Here is a 19552-nt window from a genome sequence, read left to right on the forward strand (position 1 = left end):
ATCGCATGTCCCCGCTCATTAAGGTAATGAATATTCACCTCTCTCCACTCACTGGGGACTCATGATTGCTCGGCTGCAGGAGCTGCTGGAAGCCGGACCAGGAGGCTTCGAGGGCGTGCAGGGAAGGTTTTTTTTTTTTTTTGTTTTTTTTTACAGCTGCTGGAAGCTGCAGCTGTAACTGTTTGCTCTATATTCATTTCTCTGTAGCAGCGGGCGCAGTTACAGCCAGGCCCCTGGTTCCTGCCTCTCCCCCCACCCCTGCTGGCTTCTGGGACAAGGACTTGTGTATAAGCAGAGGGAGGGGGGCATCTTCAGCACAAAAAAGACTGAAAAACTCAGCTTAGGCCACTTTCACACTTGCGTTTATGGCCGCAGTGACGGCCTGCGCACGTCTGCCGCTAAGCCCTGCCCCCTGCCGCGTCTCCTCCGGTAGCTCCGTCTACCGGCGCATGACGCTGCTTGCGTCCTGTGTCCCCTATCTTTAGCACTGGCGACGCAGGCCGTGCACAGTATGTGTTTGGCGGTGCATGCGTCCTTTTGACGGTGCGCTTAGCGCAACCAAATTGCTACAGGTTGTTTGGCGCTGGTCGGCACACCGTCAAAAGGACGCATGCGCCGCCAAACGTATACCTGCGCACGGCCTGCGTCCCCAGTGCTAAAGATAGGGGATGCATGCAGCGTCATGCGCTGATAGGCGGAGCTCCCGGAGGAGGTGTGGCAGGGGCGGGGCTTAAACAGTCCTACAAAGCATTGCATCATTAGAACAACAGGTTCTATCAGAGTTTGAGTCTGTATTTATTCAGGTTGTGATCAATATTCTTAAGATCTCCCCTACCATCACTTTCATACATAGAAGGTGAGGTGTTTCAGGGGTTATACTGAAGAATTGATGACGTTATAACATCAGGGGCCAGATACGTCAAGGGTGAGTCGCACCACTTTTCCTAAATCCTGTGAAACTTTTGGGGGTAGCTTCTATATTTTTGTATGGAATCACATCATTCACTAACTTCTTCCACTGCCGAATTGTAGGAGATGCCCCCCCCCCCCATTCATCCCAATGCTATCGTCTTTCTGGCCATAAAGAGAACTTCCCGGCGAAATATTCTATCGTAAGGAGTCCATCTTTCCTCGTCCACTACACCCAAAATACAGAGTTCTGGGCGACATTCAATCGGTGTTCCAAAGTGGATATCCCCTCATTCCAATATCTTTTTATAATTCTGCCGTTCCAGATAAGATGCCAGAAGTCTGCACCTGCATCTATGACATTCATCAGTTGCTCTTCTGCCAAATTTATATAGTCTACTTGGGCTTAAATAGGATTGATGAAGAATATACAATTGAATTAACTTGTTGCTCGCAGCTGGAGACACCTCCATCTGCGCCTCCAATGCCTCGCCCCATTGATCGTCTGTAATAGAGGGGATCAAGTGCTTCCACTTACCCCCTACAGCTCACTGAGTGGACGCAATCCTGGAACTTAACAGGAAAGTATATAGAGAGGATATCACACACACAATATTCCTATCGATGGGTATTTAGAAATTTGCCTTCTAGGGAGTGGGAATTGTTACTGTATGGCATGTCTCAGCTGCAGGCATCTATAAAAATCCTCATGGGGAATCTCAAACTTCACGCGAAAACTGTTCGAATGATAATAAGGTTTGGTTTTCAAAAATTTGATGAAGCAACACTACTCCATATTGCTTCCAGAAGTTTGGATCTTGCAACCTCTGAAAACTCAGGATTATCCCATATTCGAGTCTCCCCCACTTGGTCAGTAAACTGTATAATACGCTTCCTCTCTCGCCAGACCTGTATTGCTAGATTAGGTGCAAACAGCAAGCCCCGGGATGGTCTGTAGGAACCTTCTAGTATCACCCATGGCGTATGTCCCTCCAAAAAGTACATAAGATGAGATTCCGCATTATTAAGTTTTCCACTTCCACCTGATGAAGACGGATCCTCCGTCGATACGCGTTGTGGTTTAACCCCATCTCTTGTCTGAGTCTCTTTCCTGCGCTCCTAAGACCGTTTCCAATTTCTCATTGCTCCTATCCTCCATTGGAGGTTTTCGGTTGGAGCTGCGGTGGAGACCTGACATCCTTGTCTGCCCCTGGGTTGCTTCCTAAGCGCTCCTGTATGACCGCTTATCACCGACTCTTATTCACCAGAATATTAGCTCTCGGTTACGATAAAGCTATTCAATCCGTCCACTAAACTTATCAGTGAAATCAAACCTTAGGAGTACCCGTTGCAAGAATCTCCACTCCAGTGAGCCAAAGGCCTCTGCCGTATCTAAAGAGGCTATCTCCCAGGGCTTTTCATATTTATGGCCTATCTGTGTGTCAGAACCTGGACTCTTCTGATATTAGAGGAGGAGGATCTTCCCGGCATGAAGACGGATTGGCTCAGGTATGATACTCAATATTACCGTTTTGAGTCTATTGGCTATTAATTTTGTGAGAATTTTATAATCGGAGTGAAGTAAGGATATAGGACGATAAGAACCACACTCCTCAGCAGGCTTTGGGATAACCACAATAGTGGCATCATAGGATTAAGGAAGCGAGCGTTTGTCAAGTGCCTCCAAAAAAGTGTTCATCAGAATTGGCCCAATTTGGTCTAGGTATCTTTTATATAGTTCTATGGGTATACCATCAGGTCCCAGAGTTTTCCCATTAGAGACAGACATGACCGCCTCCTGAATTTCCTCTAGAGTGATCTCCCCATCTAGGAGTGCCTGTCCTTCATGAGAAAGTCTAGGGAACGCCATCTGACCCAAATACTCACCAATTTCTTCTGTAGTATAATTTAGTTGGGAGGTGTATGGTGCCCCAAAATACTCTTCAAATCTGTTTGCAATTTGGTCTGATCTGAGCACCGGGGTTCCCTCACTTGTATTGATGGATAATATAGATGGGGACATTTGATTTTGTTGGACAATGTATGCTAAAAATTTACTTGCTGGTTACCCAACTCAAAATAGGTTTGTTTAGTGAAAAAGTCTCCTCTGGACTTTTTCCTGCACATGTATCAGGTACACCCTCCCCTTCTCGAGTCATCTGTGTGTAAGGCACCATCGGATGGGCTAATAATATACTCAGCTTCCAGGCAATTACACTCATCCGCTAGTCTCTGTTCTCTGACATGGGATTCTCTCTTAATATATGAAATCGTAGACTTAACACATCCCCTTAAATATGCCTTAAGTGTGTCCCACATCACCAGTTTATCCGGGAAATCAGTATGATCTGTTATGAATACATCCAATTGGTCTGTTATTCTATCTTGTTCCCCTATAAGGGATAACCAAAATGGGTGTATGTGAAATCTCTCGGGGCCACCTAGATGAAAGCACGTCACCAGTGGGACATGATCTGATATTGCCCTGGGAAGGTATTCCATCATACGCAGGTCTGATAGTGCACTATTATTCCCAAATGTATGATCTAGCCTGAACAGACAAGGAACAGCTGGGGATGTACCCCCTTCTTTAGCTTTAGGATGGGTGGGAGTGTAAACTATACTCATAGGGACTTTAGTAGTAGGCCAAAAACTTGCAACTCCTTCATGGGTCTGATGTTGACCAAACATTTCCTGACCCTGAGTGTGACCGCTATATACATTTCTATGGGTCTTCCAGAGGGACAATGACCCCAAACATACATCAAGAAGCCCCCCCAGAAATGGAAGCAAAGCGCTGGAGATTTCAAAAGTGGCAACAATGAGTCCACATTTAAATCCTATTGATCACCTATGGAGAGATCTTAAAATTGCGGTTGGGTGAAGACGCCTTCACATATGACAGACCTGGAGCAGTTTATAAAAGTCCAGCTGAGAGGTGTAAGAAGCTTGTGGATGGTTATAGGAAACGATTGAGTCCAGTTATTTGTTCCAACCAGATATTAAAGTTGAGGGTGCCAACAATTATGTCCAGCCTGCTTTTGGGGGTTTTGTATGAAATTATGTAGCATAAGGGAACTGACATCATTATCAGGTAAGCACTGCAGCCACCACGACATTGAGAATCTGTTGGGCAATATAGTATTGAAGAAGCTGGATCCACACGTCGGTTCTTTATTCCTGTGTATGATGAACCTGTACATAGTTACAGGGAGAGCTGTGATAATCAGCCGGATGCCAATAAGGGGTCCTTATCCTTCAAATTGGGCTCAGGGTAAACCTTCAGAACACCCAGAGCAATTGGCACTTGGCTTTCATGTTATCAAAGAAGTTAATGAAGCATGTTGTAGATGTGGTTTGGTGAGAATATAGCAAAAATCCCCCCTAAAATCTGTTGTTCAGCCGTCCAGGAGAGGATTAGAAGCCCCAGAAGAAGCTCTTCAGCGAAACAACCTGTCACCTTGTACTGAAACCTGTGTCAACAGTGCAAAGGTTAAAAGGTGGAGGCAGGGGTAGGATAATTGCCATTTGGACTTCCAGCAGCTCCTGGGATGGGCCAGTAGGATTATGTACCCACTTGTAGACTCCGAGTAAACTTTTCTTTTTGGGATGGATGACAGATGAAGCGCAACTTCCGTGGCAGAAGCGTCACCTCCACAGACATGGCGTCATACTCCTCAGAGTCGATGCTGAAATGTCCCTCTGTGCCCTATGGGGGAAAAAAAAGTAATGATGACACCGCCGTGATGTAATTGCATTTTTCACAATTCTGGTCTCCTCTCACGCACCAGGGCCCGCGGTACAATGGCCGCTCTAGGGCAGCACATGGTAAGTTTAGGCTTAGTGCTCACCTCTGGTAGCTGGACATTGCAGCGGCTGACGTGTAAGATCTGGGCGTCTTTCGGGCAGAGCCGGGGATCGATCGTTTTCTCCACTCTGAAACGTTTTACAAAAAGATTCAAAGGCGCTGAAATCCTCTGAGCTGCACAGATGGGACACCATTTAGAGAATATGACTCACCCCAGACTAATGAAATCAGATTTGCTGATGGAGTCCGGCTCAATGCAGACGCTCATGGAGTCCATTGTGCGCTGGTAACAGAAGTGCAAATATTAGCGACATTACAGAATACACAGCAGGTACTTGTGGGCCGGTTCCCACACGGGAAGATGAATCCTTGTGGGTGGGCCGGCTACAATGCAGAAAGAGGGAGAGGCAACTTCTTGTGGGTGGTACGACTTTAATGCGGGAAAAGGGGCAGGTGAATCCTCATGGGTGGGCTGGCACAGACACCGGAAGAGGAGGGAGCCAACGCCTCGTGGGTGTGCTGGCTCCACACAGGAAGAGGTTGAGGGAGTTGACTCCTCATGGGTGAGCCAGTTCGACACAGAGAGAAAGCAACTCCTTGTGGGTGGGCTGGCTTTACAAAGGAAGAGGAGGAGCCAACTCCTCATGGGCTGTATCTGCTCATAGGTGGGCCGCCTCCGACCCAGGTAAAAGGGGGCGATGCAACTTCTCATGGGCCGGCTCCTACAATGGGAAGAGGACATCACAAAGCCCAACCTACTTTCTCGTCTTACCGTCAGATCCGGTTGCTGGTTCTGTGTACTTATCGACAGTTCAACCGCAGAAAGCTTGGCTTCTTCCCAGGGCTCTGATGCCTCCTCCACTGGAACTTCTAGAAGAAAATTCATATACGGTAAATGTCAAATCACCGGGGGGAAATAAAATGCTATAACGTCCCTTATTATTTCTGGAAATGTACAGTTGTGCTCAAAAGTTTACATACCCCAGCAGAATTTTTGCTTTCTTGGCCTTTTTTTCTTTCAGAGAATATGAATGATAACACCAAACCTTTTTCTCCACTCATGGTTAGTGGTTGGGTGAAGCCATTTATTGTCAAACTACTGTGTTTTTTCTTTTTAAATCATAATGACAACCGAAACATCCAAATGACCCTGATCAAAAGTTTGCATCCCCTGGTGATTTTAGCCTGATAATATGCACAGAAGTTGACACAACTGGCTTTGAATGGCTACTAAAGGTAACATCCTCACCTGTGACCTGTTTGCTTGTAATCAGTGTGTGAATAAAAGCTGAGTGAGTTCCTGGGATCCAGACAGACTCTTACATCTTTCATCCAGCCACTGACGTTTATGGATTGTGAGTCATGGAGAAAGCAAAAGAATTGTCCACGGATCCCCGGGAAAAGGTAGTTGAACTGTATTAAACAGGAAAGGGATACAGAAAGATATCCAAGGAATTGGTAATGGCAGTCAGCAGCGTTCAAACTGTGATTAACAAAGGGAAAATCAGGGGCTCTGTAAAAAAAAACCACGGTCAGGTAGACCAACAAAAATGTCGTCCAAAACTGCCAGGAAAATTGTTAGGGATGAAAAGAAAAACCCACAAATAACATCTGCTGAAATACTGGACTTTCAGAAAACTAGCGGTGTGGCTGCTTCAAGATGCACAATAAGGAGGCACTTGAAGAAAAATGGGCTGCATGGTCGAGTCGCCAGAAGAAAGCCTTTACTGCGCAAATGCCACAAAGTATCTCGTCTACAAAACGGAAAACAGCACAGAGACCAGCCTCAAAACTTCTGGAACAAGGTAATTTGGAGTGATGAGACCAAAATTTAACTTTTTGGCCACAACCATAAACGTTACATTTAGAGAGAGGTCAACAATGCCTATGATGAAAAAACACCATTCCTACTGTAAAGCACGGAGGTGGATCGCTGATGTTTTGGGGATGTGTGAGCTAGAAAGGCACCGGAAACTTGGACAAAGTTGAAGGAAAGATGAATGCAGCAAGTTATCAGCAAATACTTGAGGCAAATTTGTAGTCATCAGCCCAGAAGCTGCGCATGGGACGTACGTGGACGTTCCAACATGACAACGATACAAAACACAAGGCCAAGTCGACCTGTCATTGGCTACAGCAGAACAAAATGAAGGTTCTGGAGTGGCCATCTCAGTCTCCTGACCTCAGTATCATTGAGCCACTCTGGGGAGATCTCAAGCGTACAGTTCATGCTAGACAGCCCAGGAATTTACAGGAACTGGAGGCTTTTTGCCAAGAAGAGTGGGCAGCTTTACCATCTGAGAAAATAAAGAACCTCATCCACAACTACCACAAAAGACTTCAAGCTGTCATTGATGTCAGAAGGGGCAACACCCGGTATTAAGAAATGGGGTATGTGAACTTTTGATCAGGGTCATTTGGATATTTTGGGTTGTCATTATGATTTAAAAAGAGAAACACAGTAGTTTGACAATAAATGGATTCATCCAACCACTAACCATGAGTGGAGAAAAAGGTTTGATGCCATCATTCATATTCTCTGACAAAAGGCTAAGAAAGCAAAAATTCTGATGGGGTATGTAAACTTTTGAATATAACTCGATTATACCACTCTCTTTTTCAACCTGCAGTAGTGCTACAGACGGACGCTGTCCAATAAGTGCCTACAATGTCAGACCCCCCCCATGAAAAGAGGAATGGTAAAATCTGGGTTTTCCCATATTTCCAGGAGGAACAACAGAGGAACCGTTCAATATAAAATGCTAATACACATTGTTCCAGAATTGTTATTTCATTGGGAATACAAGTTAATAATAATAATAATAATAATAATAATAAAAAAAAAACATAACAGGAAAGTCAACAAATCTTTCTGACAAATATGGAAAAAGCAGTTGTCGCCTCTCTTCCCCCACACGGAGAATCTATATAAGAAATCTTATAGTGTCACACTATTCACTCACCAACTTTTGGGGGTGACCAGTATTGGACCAGCCTGCGGTATATCCTGACATGCAGAGGAGGGCGGCCCAATGGCTCCTTGGCCTCCTCTTCAGGTGGTCGCTCAGTGGGTCCTAAGAAGAGGACAGAAGCCTCGTGTCTCTGCGGCCACTCCTGGAAAATAAGAGGTGAGCTCTGGAAGAAGGGTTCTGCCATAAACAGCACCAACCTGCATAATTACGACAGGCGCAGGTGACAGCGCCAAGGGACGGGCTCGCTGAGCGTCTTTATCGAGCCGTCGTATTGCTCTGCCATTTTCCGGCAATCTGTGCATCACACATGAATGGAGCCGAGAAAAGCTAAAACCTCACAAATTACCCCACAATACACCGCACTGAGCGCAAATAGCATGTTCTGTCTCCTGATCTGAGGCCGAATCAGTCAGCGCAGTGTGAAGACTCTGCGGCCCCGTCACCATCTACGAGAGCGCAGCGTTATAAATACCGCGACCGGCGCTCAGCTCCTGAATTATAGCCGGTGACTCAGATCTGGTAATAGTAACCCTGAAAAAGGCAAAATCCTCATATTCTACATAGCGGCAGTATTATAGTAGTTATATTCTTGTACATAGGGGCAGTATTATAGTAGTTATATTCCTGTACATAGGGGCAGTATTATAGTAGTTATATTCTTGTACATAGGGGGCAGTATTATAGTAGTTATATTCTTGTACATAGGGGGCAGTATTATAGTAGTTATATTCTTGTACATAGGAGCAGTATTATAGTAGATATATTCTTGTATATAGGGGGCAGTATTATAGTAGTTATATTCTTGTACATAGGGGCAGTATTATAGTAGTTATATTCTTGTATATAGGGGCAGTATTATAGTAGTTATATTCTTCTAAATAGGGGGCAGTATTATAGTAGTTATATTCTTCTAAATAGGAGCAGTATTATAGTAGTTATATTCCTGTACATAGGGGCAGTATTATAGTAGTTATATTCTTGTACATAGGAGCAGTATTATAGTAGATATATTCTTGTATATAGGGGCAGTATTATAGTAGTTATATTCTTGTACATAGGGGCAGTATTATAGTAGTTATATTCTTGTATATAGGGGGCAGTATTATAGTAGTTATATTCTTGTATATAGGGGCAGTATTATAGTAGTTATATTCTTGTATATAGGGGCAGTATTATAGTGGTTATATTCTTGTACATAGGGGGCAGTATTATAGTAGATATATTCTTGTACATAGGTGCAGTATTATAGTAGTTATATTCTGGTACATAGGAGCAGTATTATAGTAGTTATATTCTTGTACATAGGAGCAGTATTATAGTAGTTATATTCTTGTACATAGGGGCAGTATTATAGTAGTTATATTCTTGTACATAGGAGCAATATTATAGTAGTTATATTCTTGTACATAGGGGCAGTATTATAGTAGTTATATTCTTGTACATAGGGGCAGTATTATAGTAGTTATATTCTTGTACATAGGGGCAGTATTATAGTAGTTATATTCTTGTACATAGGGGCAGTATTATAGTAGTTATATTCTTGTACATAGGGGGCAGTATTATAGTAGTTATATTCTTGTACATAGGGGGCAGTATTATAGTAGTTATATTCTTGTACATAGGGGCAGTATTATAGTAGTTATATTCTTGTACATAGGGGCAGTATTATAGTAGTTATATTCTTGTACATAGGGGGCAGTATTATAGTAGTTATATTCTTGTACATAGGGGGCAGTATTATAGTAGTTATATTCTTGTACATAGGGGCAGTATTATAGTAGTTATATTCTTGTACATAGGAGCAGTATTATAGTAGTTATATTCTTGTAGAATCATAGAATGGTAGAGTTGGAAGGGACCTCCTGGGCCATCTGGTCCAACCCCCTGCTCAAAGCAGGATTCGCTAAATCATCCCAGTTAGATGTCTGTCCAGCCTCTGTTTGAAGACTTCCATTGAAGGAGAACTCACCACTTCTCGTGGCAGCCTGTTCCACTCATTGATCACTCTAACTGTCAAAAAGTTTTTTCTAATATCTAATCTGTGTCTCTTCCCATTCAGTTTCATCCCATTGCTTCTAGTCTTTCCTTGTGCAAATGAGAATAAAGTTGATCCTTCTACAATGTGACAGCCCTTTAGATATTTGTAGACAGCTATTAAGTCTCCTCTCAGTCTTCTCTTTTGCAAACTAAACATTCCCAAATCCTGCAACCTTTCCTCATAAGACAGGGTTTGCAGACCGGTCACCATTCTGGTCGCTCTTTTCTGAACTTGCTCCAGTTTGTTGATGTCTTTTTTAAAATGTGGTGCCCAAAATTGGACACAATATTCCAGATGAGGTCTGACCAAAGAGGAGTAGAGGGAAATAATTACTTCACGTGATCTAGACTGTATGCTTCTGTTAATACATCCTAGAATTGCATTTGCCTTTTTTGCTGCTGCATCACACTGTTGACTCATATTCAGTCTGTGATCTATTAGTATACCCAAGTCTTTTTCACATGTGCTGTCACTTAGCCCTATTCCTCCCATTCTATATATGCTTTTTTCATTTTTATTGCCCAGATGTAGTACCTTGCATTTCTCCCTGTTAAAAACCATTCTGTTAGTTGCTGCCCACTTCTCCAGTTTATTTAAATCTTTATGAATCCTCTCTCTTGTACATAGGGGCAGTATTATAGTAGTTATATTCTTGTACATAGGGGCAGTATTATAGTAGTTATATTCTTGTACATAGGGGGCAGTATTATAGTAGTTATATTCTTGTACATAGGAGCAGTATTATAGTAGTTATATTCTTGTACATAGGGGCAGTATTATAGTAGTTATAGTTATATTCTTGTACATAGGAGCAGTATTATTTTAGTTATATTCCTGTATATAGGGGCAGTATTATAGTAGTTATATTCTTCTACATAGGGGGCAGTATTATAGGGATGTTCTATATCACACTAACACCATATGAGAAAACAACATTTTCCTTCTGGAGTTGACCTCCCCTCACCATCAGGGGTTAACACTTCCCAGCATTTTGCCTGCCGGCTACTTTTTCCTGTATAGGACACCAGGGAACGGTGTCCTAGATAAACAGTCCAGGCCGTACCTTAAGTGTACTGAATAAATGAGCGGCTCTCGCCTTCAGTGGCCCCAAATACCAATATCTGTGAAGAGAAGGCGACAAGGAAGATTGTGACTGGCAATGAGGGAGCGATTACAGTCGAGCACAGGACAATGACATTAAATGGCGATAATACATTTACAAGGAAACAGGCGTTTCAGCGCTCAGCATCCTGCATTAGCGTAAAAGCTTTTCGGCAGAGTTTACGTCCTGTAATTGGGGTCTCGGGAGAAATAGAGTAAAATTATGATGCCGCAGAATAAGGGCTCAAGCAAATTTTTTTATACATACACACATACATACACATATATACACACACACACACACACACACACACACACATATATGATATACACACATACATATATATATTTGAGAAATTAAAGGGGTATTCCAACCTCCGAGATCGTATCCCAGTATGTAGTAGGGGTAATAATAATATTAGCCAATAGCTTCAATTAGAAATGTAGGATAGTTCTTTTGATTTGCTTCCACTTACCCCATGTGCAGGGCATTGTAGTAGCTTAGGTTTCCATGGTTATGACCATTCATATTGTGACAGTTGTCGTAACCATGGATACCCAAGCTACAGCAATGCCCTGCACAAGAGGTATGTGACCTCACTAATCAGAAAAACTATGCTACATTGCTAATTGGACATATTTAATATTATTATTATTATTAATAATAATTTTATTATTTTACATATCATATTAGGATAGGACCTTGGAGATGGGAATACTAATAAAAGTTTTTTTGTTTTTTTTATCAAATGATTTTTATTCCACAAAAATAACAATTGCAACTTATTCCAAATAGCTTACATTTAGGCATTTAGAAAATTTTGTTTTTCCCCACCCCCTAACATATCCCCCTACGTGACCAAGCCCTCTGATCTGTTCCCATGGTTTATATTATTCACCCAAGTTTTCACTCATCCACATGGTGGTATAGATCGTCATTTCAGAGATCTCTTTAATGTTTTTGATCTTGGACCATGTCTTCTGTACCAGATCCAGAGTGGGGAACCTCTTACCCAACCGCCCAAAACTCCCCATCCTCCAAGCCTTTGCACCCAAAGAGACCCTCCGAACCACATACTCCAGCATAGCCTGGCACTGAACTCCCCCCGATACCCAACCTCCAATACGTTGGCCTTGGGACGCCAGGAAGTATATCCAAGGATCGGGCAGATCAAGTCCCCCCTTCCTCCTTGGGTCTCGGCAAGATCTCTTAATTTTATCCTGGGCTGACCAAGTCTCGAAATATGGAATTCTGTCTCTGGAATAAACTCCACGAGATCCAGATCGGCAAAGTACATATAGGAGCTTCAGCATAAGTATCATTTTAGACAGGTTCGTCCTACCCACAACCGAGAGACGCAGTAAGTCTGGGCCTTATCTTTAAATTTAGCCAGGAGCGGTACCACATTCAATCTAAAATAATCCGTGATCGACGAGGCAATCTGTATTCCTAGATATTTAAACTGGTCAACTACTCTAAGTCTAGTACATCCAAATTCCTCCAACTCTCCCAACCTATCCCCATCTACCATCAAAAGATTCAACTTATCCCAATTTATCTTCAATCCAGACATTTCCCCAAACTGCTCGACAATAACTACCGCCTGACTCAAGGACTCCAGGGGATCCTGCAGAAACAAAAGATCATCATCCGCGCTGAGTGCAATCTTTTCCTCCACCGGGCCATACCTAAAAGCCTTTCACCTCAGCTGCTTTCTGAATATGAGCAGCAAGTGGCTCATTCGCGAGGGCGAACAATAACGGAGGGAGAGGACACCGGTGCCGAGTCCCCCTGGTAAGATCAAATCTATCAGATCTCTCACCGTTAACCCTTGTTCTAGCCATCGGGGAGGAATAGAGCAGCCTAAGTGTTCTTTTACCCTTCCCTGTGTTTATTGTGGCCCGTTTTTGCCACGATTTTCACGGTCTCCCGCAAAAACGGGCTTCAATAACCCTTCTCGGATCGCCGTTTTTCCCTGTTTTGACAAATTAGTGGCGAAAAATAAGGCATTCCGCAAACACGGTGTACCGCAAAAATAAGTTATCGTTTTTGTGGCATGATTTAACTTTATTGTGGCCGTGTCCATAAGCCATGAATAATATCGCGCAAGCTCGATATTTTTTCACGGCCGTACATACGGCCCTCACGGCCATACGGCGCTCCGATGAATTTTTGCAGGCTGTTTTGCGGCCCCTTAGAAATCTATTGGGGCCGCAAAAACACGGCAAGTGTAAAAGAACCCTTAACCAAGAAATGAATATTGGCCCAAAACCCATTTGCCCAAGCACCATCCCAGTGCACACTGTCAAACGTCTTACGGACATCCAAAGATGCCACCGCCCTGCATCCCCCGCAATATCCGCAGGCAGTCGAATATTCAAGAAGAGCCTCCTCAGATTGATGGCTGTTGATTAGGCATAAACCCAGACTGGTCCGGGTGAATCACACCAGTCGCCACCCTCGCCAGCCTGCCTGCCAGAACTTTAGCCAATAACTTGGCATCCACAGACAGAAGCGAGACGGCCCTATACGACTCCGGTCTCTGAGCATCTTTATCCTCCATGGGCAAAACCTCAATCGTTGCCTCCGTCATGGACTCCGGTAGCCGTCCCTCCCCCAGGGTCCCCTGAAATACCTCGCACAATCTAGGTAGCATCACATTCTTAACCTGCTTGCATATTTCATCTGGTAGGCCATGGACGCCAATGCCTCCTCCAGCTCTTCTACTGCTGAGGGTTTTTCCAAACTGTCCCTATCCTCCGCACTGATTTGCAACAGGCCCGACCCATCCAGAAAGCTTAAAATCTCTTCACTTGAAGCCGATAACTTAGAGAACTTCCCAAATACATTCAGAATGTCCTTTGTCTCCACTTCCAGCCAGTCTTCCTCATCATACAGACAATACGCATACGACGACTCCATCTGGGCAGCTGCCATCAACGACAAGAGACGGCCAACCTCTTCACCGTCCTCGTAGAATGACACCTTCTGGAACTCCTGCCTCTTTTTTGCGTTTTTTACTTTGGGTTCCTTTTAGGCGCCCCTGCGTCTCTGGGGTGGGCCGACTCACCGCTTCACTCTCTGCACTCCACAAGTCCGCCAACGCATGATGCTCCTCCGGCCTAGCTTCATTCTTCTGTCTGGAAATATCCCTAATGAACAGGCCTCTAAGAAAGGCCTTCATGGCGTCCCATACAGTTCCCTCAGGCACGCTCCCTTTATTGTCCTGAAAAAACAACTCCACCTTAATTTTCTCCAAGTCAATTGATTTTAACCAGGCTGGATGAACCTTCCACTCCCCTCTTTGTCCCGTACTTCCCCAGCCAATCTTGAATTACCACCTCTACCAGGTTTATGATCTGAGGCCACCCTAGGTAAATATTCCACCTTCCTAACCCCCACAACCATGTGTGTATCCAATGCCATATAAAATAAAAGTTGTGTAGCGAATATTAAAGGGAACCCCACACACACACAAAAAAAAAAAAAAAAATCTAAAAAGGGATTGACCGACAAACCATGTGTCCATAGGTTAGGTGATAAATGGTTATCATCACTGGAGTTCTCACTGCTGGGACCCCCCCACAGCTCAAAAGAAAGAAGTTACCACTGAGCATGTGCGACCTCTGCGAATGATGGTCGCACATGCTCAGTAGCACTTTGTGATCCAGAGAGTGAGGGGGGGGTCTAAAAAAGGTCCCCTGTGTGTGAATCTGCTCTCAGCAGGTGGTCCCCCATCAATAAGCCCACATTTCTCAAGAGCACTCACTCCCCATAGTTTTTGTATGGGATGAATAGTAGGGGGGATAGCATTGAAGTGAACCAGCCCCCTTCTCCCACTGTGAAAGGAGGAGGCGGTCACAGAGGAGAAGGAGTAATGGAAGAGGGGCCTGGGCAGAGTTTCATCCCGTTTTGAGCACCATGGTTGTCCTGACACAAGGGGAAGACCATCTACAGGTAAGTCCTGGACTGAAAGGAGTAATTCTCCGTGAACTTACTTGGTGGATTTTGCAGCGGCATCTCGATAACTGCCCCATCTCAGACCATTCAGTGCAAACACCGGCTGCTCCTGATCCCCCTGAGGAACGAGAGAGAGGAGTCAGAAGAGAAGATTCCTCTATGTTAATGATGGATGCCGGCCTTGGGTCCGGCGAGCAGCGAGATTAGTGCGGGCGGTCACATATCGTTTATTTTAGCTAATGAGACGTCATTATTATCCAGACAGGTTTTTGTTTTTTTTTTTACTCACCGTCCTCCAGGATCGATAAACGCGCCATTATATATATTGGATTAAAATTAGGATTGAGCGCGAAGCCAGGCTGGAAGGATAAACACGTTCATCTAGGCCAATTTACTGCCAGCGGGATGATCATGCATCTTCCTCCCTGCGAGACTGCTCAAGCGCCAAGAGGCGGCGCGGGAAAAGGCTTTAGGGATCTGTCGATCTCAGGACGCTCTACTCGACCCTTCTAAAAGGGGACTTCACCCCTCAGGCAACTGCCTCAACGTCCCCAAGTTTATTAATTGGGTAGTTTTAGTTCTGTATTATTGCAGTATTTGATACAATCGTCTGTGCTTTACACTGAAGCTTTGCTTTTTTCCCCCTGATTGTCTCCTGTGTTTCAGTACATGTGCAGGGAGGGGGGCGCCTTACCTTTATCTGCAGTACATCCAGTGGCATGGTCTCTCCTTGCAGGATGGAAATCGTAGCATCGGAGATGTGCCTGAAAGATACATGCGAAGAGAAGCTCCCTATACTAGATACAAGTCATTTTTAAAAAACAGTGCACCCTTTACTTCCCCCCTGCTGGCAGATAAAAATAAACTATAGAAATCAATGCACACTCTACTCTCTCCATTTTCAATCTCTATCCGGAGGAAAGAAAACAAAAAAAAAAAAAAAAAGATTGGGCCTATCAAAAGTTCAATATGTCTAATCTTTTTTCACACCAACATCAAGAAAGAGTTCTGACATCTCTCCATACACGTTATTCATATAACTCATGGAAAATGGTTTACTATAACATGAAAGGATGCCTTTATTAAAGGGGAGAGGTCTTAAAGGGAACCTGTCAGCACTCTTTTACATATGGAAGAAGTGGTATGGCTGTGTAGGTGCTTCTCTCCCAATCAAAATGATAACTTTTACGTAGAAATCTGACTTGCCAGCTATGAGTAATCAGGGTAGGTTTAATATGCAAATCAGGCAGGAAGTGGATTGCTTCTTTCAGCCCAATTTGCATATGAATAGTACACTAGATTTCTCCCATCTGGAACATCGGATTTCTACAAGAAAAGCATCATTTTTATTGAGAGACGAGCGCCTACACAGCCATGGCACTACTTCCATATGTATGAATATGCAGACAGATTCCCTTTAAGACACATACAGCTTAGCGCTCAAAGATAGTGCTCTCCCACACACACTAAAGTCACCCAAACCTAATAATTTTGATGAGACTTGATGCCCATCTTAATCTGCCTCTCGACCCTTCCCTGGCAGAAGATGTCTGATAAGAGTAGGAGTGGGCAGCTTGAATTCATATGCCCAATCCTTTGCTTTCAGGGAAAGCAACCGCCCTTTAGCCCTTTCCCACTTCATTTTTTGTACTTTTTAATATCATAGAAAAGTCCCAGACGATTGTTTTGACTGTGGAAACATACAGGAGACGGTGTCCGTATAGTTCAAGCAAGGACAGAGAGACGGGCGCCAATTAAAACTTTACAAGCGTGCCGATACTTGATGAATCTGTAAAGGGTAAGTCGTTCCGATGCGCAGCCCCTCATCTCCGCTGTGTATCGGCCGCATACGTCTGAGACATATTTATGAGCAATAAAATGCAAAAGATATTAAATTGACTCTGCCGGTAATCAGCAAAACGCGCCGGGTTGTCAGGACCAGGCTGATGCTGCGGGGAAAGACTGAAGTGGGTGCCGAGATTTTTCACTTCCAGGATGAGGATTTTACTCTCCGAATCCCATTTTTTTTTTTTAAGTTATAAAAGCTGGGTGACACTATACTGGCATCATTACCATAGACCTTGTGGATCTTCCATTTATACAGCTCCCACTGATTCTAAAACAGGACAAACGTTACCTGAATCAATAGTACAAGCGAATATAAGAAACCTTTGTAATAAATGTAGATCAGAGAAATCAGCTTCATTCTCCACTTATGAGCCACTTCTTTACAATCTCACAAAAAAATAAATAAATAAATAAAATCCATCTTAGTCAAAACAAAAACAGACCACCAGCTCACTGAGATCAAATTACAGCTGCCTATTAAAGTTTATAGAGAATAGAAAAGGGGGGGGGGGGGATAGACAGAGTGGAAGAACAGACAGACTGTTTATCTGCTTTCTATAAGTGCTGTATTTAGCTTTGGAGATTGATTCACAGCTACACTGCTCAGTACTGCTGTATAATGACCTCTATGCTGACGCTGCTTTTGCTAAATAAAGATAGGAGAGCAGGAATCCCTCATGTGTGTGTTTGTACTGTATGGGAGCTGGATTCACAGCTACACGGATGTATCATGCCCGCCATGCTGCTCGGTACTGCTGTATAATAACCTCCACGCTGCCACTGCTTTTGCTCAAGAAAGGAAAACGGGAATCCCTTATGTCTGTGTTTGTAGTGTATGGGAGCTGAATTCATAGCTACACTACTCAGTGCTGCGGATATCTAGATTCACAGTTACACTGCTCAGTATTGCTGTATAATGTCCTCCGTGCTGTTTTTCTAAATAGAGATAGGAGAGAAGGATTACCTTATATGTCTGTGTGTAGCATATGGGAGCTGGATTCACAAGTACACTGCTCAGTGCTGCTATGTAATGTTCTCCAGGCTACTGCTTCTGAACATCTGCTAGATTTAGACAAAAGGAATACCACATGTCTGTGTGTAGTGTATGAGAGCTAGATTCACAGCTACACTGCTCATTACTGCTGTATAATGTCCTCCATGCTGCTGCTAATGCTTCTAAACATCTGCTACATAAAAAAACAAAACAGAAAGAATCCCTCATATCTGTGTGGTGCAGTATAAGGGAGACATCAGTGGCAGAACTTATCATTAGAAAAAAATAAAGGATTAGAGTCACATAACGACCAGAAAAAGCAATATCATCTTGTAAAGCTTTTTTTTTTGAAAAGTCACCTGAACGCGGAGGCGGCTACAGGCGAGGAAAATCAGAGGATCTCACAGCACATCAATACTCAACCCTCCATATAAGAGATATTATAGCGGGCACTTACTGAACCTTGTCATCGGACTGGGGGTACAGGGTTTGGCTCAGGGTGTTGGTCGCGCCTAGTGGAATGAACCCAATTGGGATTTTACTGAAGGAAGCCTGCAAAACAGAAGATCACATCGATATACAAAAACCTCTACAACTCCCCAATTCGCCTTGCGTTTCATTTTCTCGCAAAGTTCAAGACTCCTGCTTCCAAACCAGGGGTTCGGTTAGGACAGTTTTGGTACAGTGTATCAGGGAAGGTAAGAACATAGAGCCTGGTGTCTGGGCTGAATTTACAGAGGGTTTTCTACAACTGATCCACTGTAACGAATTCCCACAATGCACCAGCAGAGGCCATTACCTGATCGTCCCTGCGGAGGAGTCCTGTGATAACCTGTAAGACACAAGGCCGTCATGTTACTTTGTGTTCCAGCTCATACTGTGCGGCATTCCGTCACCTCCAGAGCTGCAATCGAAATCCAGCTGTCGCAAATTGGCTGTATGCTACACATATTGTAAAATCTGATCCAGGGATCTAGTCTGCGTGATGTGTCCGGATCATGCTGACGGATCCCTTTGTTCTTACCTCTTGCAGGGTCCCATCTCCACCAGCAACGATTATTAGATCGGTACTTTCCAACAGCTCCAGCATCTTTTTGGCCTGACCTTCGTAGTCTGTCTGGAAGATTTAAAGGGAATGTATCACCTGTATTTTCTAGCCTGCTTTCATTTTCTGTACATGGTTAGGATTTACCTGTAGTCTGGAAATAATTCTCACTAGAAGTCAATGAGTCGAGTTTAGTGGGCATGCTCTGTGACCTGTGCAGAGACCATTATGCAGGGAGGGTGTGGAGGGGAACTGTGATCACCACTTATTGTCAATGCTTTGTTATCTACCATAGGCACATGCAGTCTGGAAATTGCTCATTAATTTCTAACGAGAAGTTAGTGGGCATGCTCTATGACCTGTGCAGAGATCATTGTGCAGGGAGGTAGAAAGAGGAGCATTTGGATCACCATTTATCAATGCTTTGCTACAAACCATAGTAACCTTGAAGCCCATCACCAGAAACGCGCGTCGGGGCTAAGGCACACAGGTCACATTACCTCTCTCCCACATGGTAAGCACTCTCTCTTTAACGCACTATCAGCGCCACTTTACATTTTAGTTAACACAGAAGCAAACCGGTTAGTTTATATGCCGTTGCTCCACAATTATTGGTTTATATTCCTGTGACCTGTTGTCTGGAGGTTTCATTGACTTCTACTGAAGAGTTTAGTAGGCATGCTCTTGCTCTGTGACCTGTACAGGGGTCATTGTGCAGGGCGAGAGGGCACTTGCTTCCACTGGAGAGCGTAATGGACATAGTCTATGACCTGTGCAGAGTTCATTGTGCAGAGAGGTGGAATAGGTGAGCTGTGACCATCACCTATTGTGAATAGTCGGAGCCTGTGCCATTTATCTCCAGCTTTTAGAGGGAAA

General features: G+C 43.9%; 1 protein-coding gene across 3 annotated transcripts in view; it reads right to left on the minus strand.

The window, feature by feature from the left end:
* Window positions 1–3044: 3044 nt before the first annotated feature.
* AGK (acylglycerol kinase) overlaps window positions 3045–19552 on the minus strand; it is a 42619-nt gene continuing 26111 nt past the window's right edge. For 2 of the 3 annotated variants that reach the window (XM_073567580.1, XM_073567581.1), the window contains exons 6-16: window positions 18656–18748; window positions 18431–18463; window positions 18089–18183; window positions 15484–15553; window positions 14828–14907; window positions 10791–10848; window positions 7681–7831; window positions 5490–5587; window positions 4930–5000; window positions 4761–4845; window positions 3045–4618 (exon numbers count right to left, since the gene is read on the minus strand). In XM_073567580.1, the coding sequence (XP_073423681.1) occupies window positions 4475–4618; window positions 4761–4845; window positions 4930–5000; window positions 5490–5587; window positions 7681–7831; window positions 10791–10848; window positions 14828–14907; window positions 15484–15553; window positions 18089–18183; window positions 18431–18463; window positions 18656–18748 (978 nt within the window). In that variant the 3' untranslated portion in view covers window positions 3045–4474. The remainder of the gene's footprint in view (window positions 4619–4760; window positions 4846–4929; window positions 5001–5489; window positions 5588–7680; window positions 7832–10790; window positions 10849–14827; window positions 14908–15483; window positions 15554–18088; window positions 18184–18430; window positions 18464–18655; window positions 18749–19552) is intronic. The other variant, XM_073567582.1, reaches the window with a different exon arrangement.

Source organism: Dendrobates tinctorius, unplaced genomic scaffold, assembly GCF_039654945.1.
Source record: "Dendrobates tinctorius isolate UK_male_01 unplaced genomic scaffold, ASM3965494v1 ptg000020l, whole genome shotgun sequence".
In the NCBI taxonomy this organism is placed as follows: Eukaryota; Metazoa; Chordata; class Amphibia; order Anura; family Dendrobatidae; genus Dendrobates; species Dendrobates tinctorius.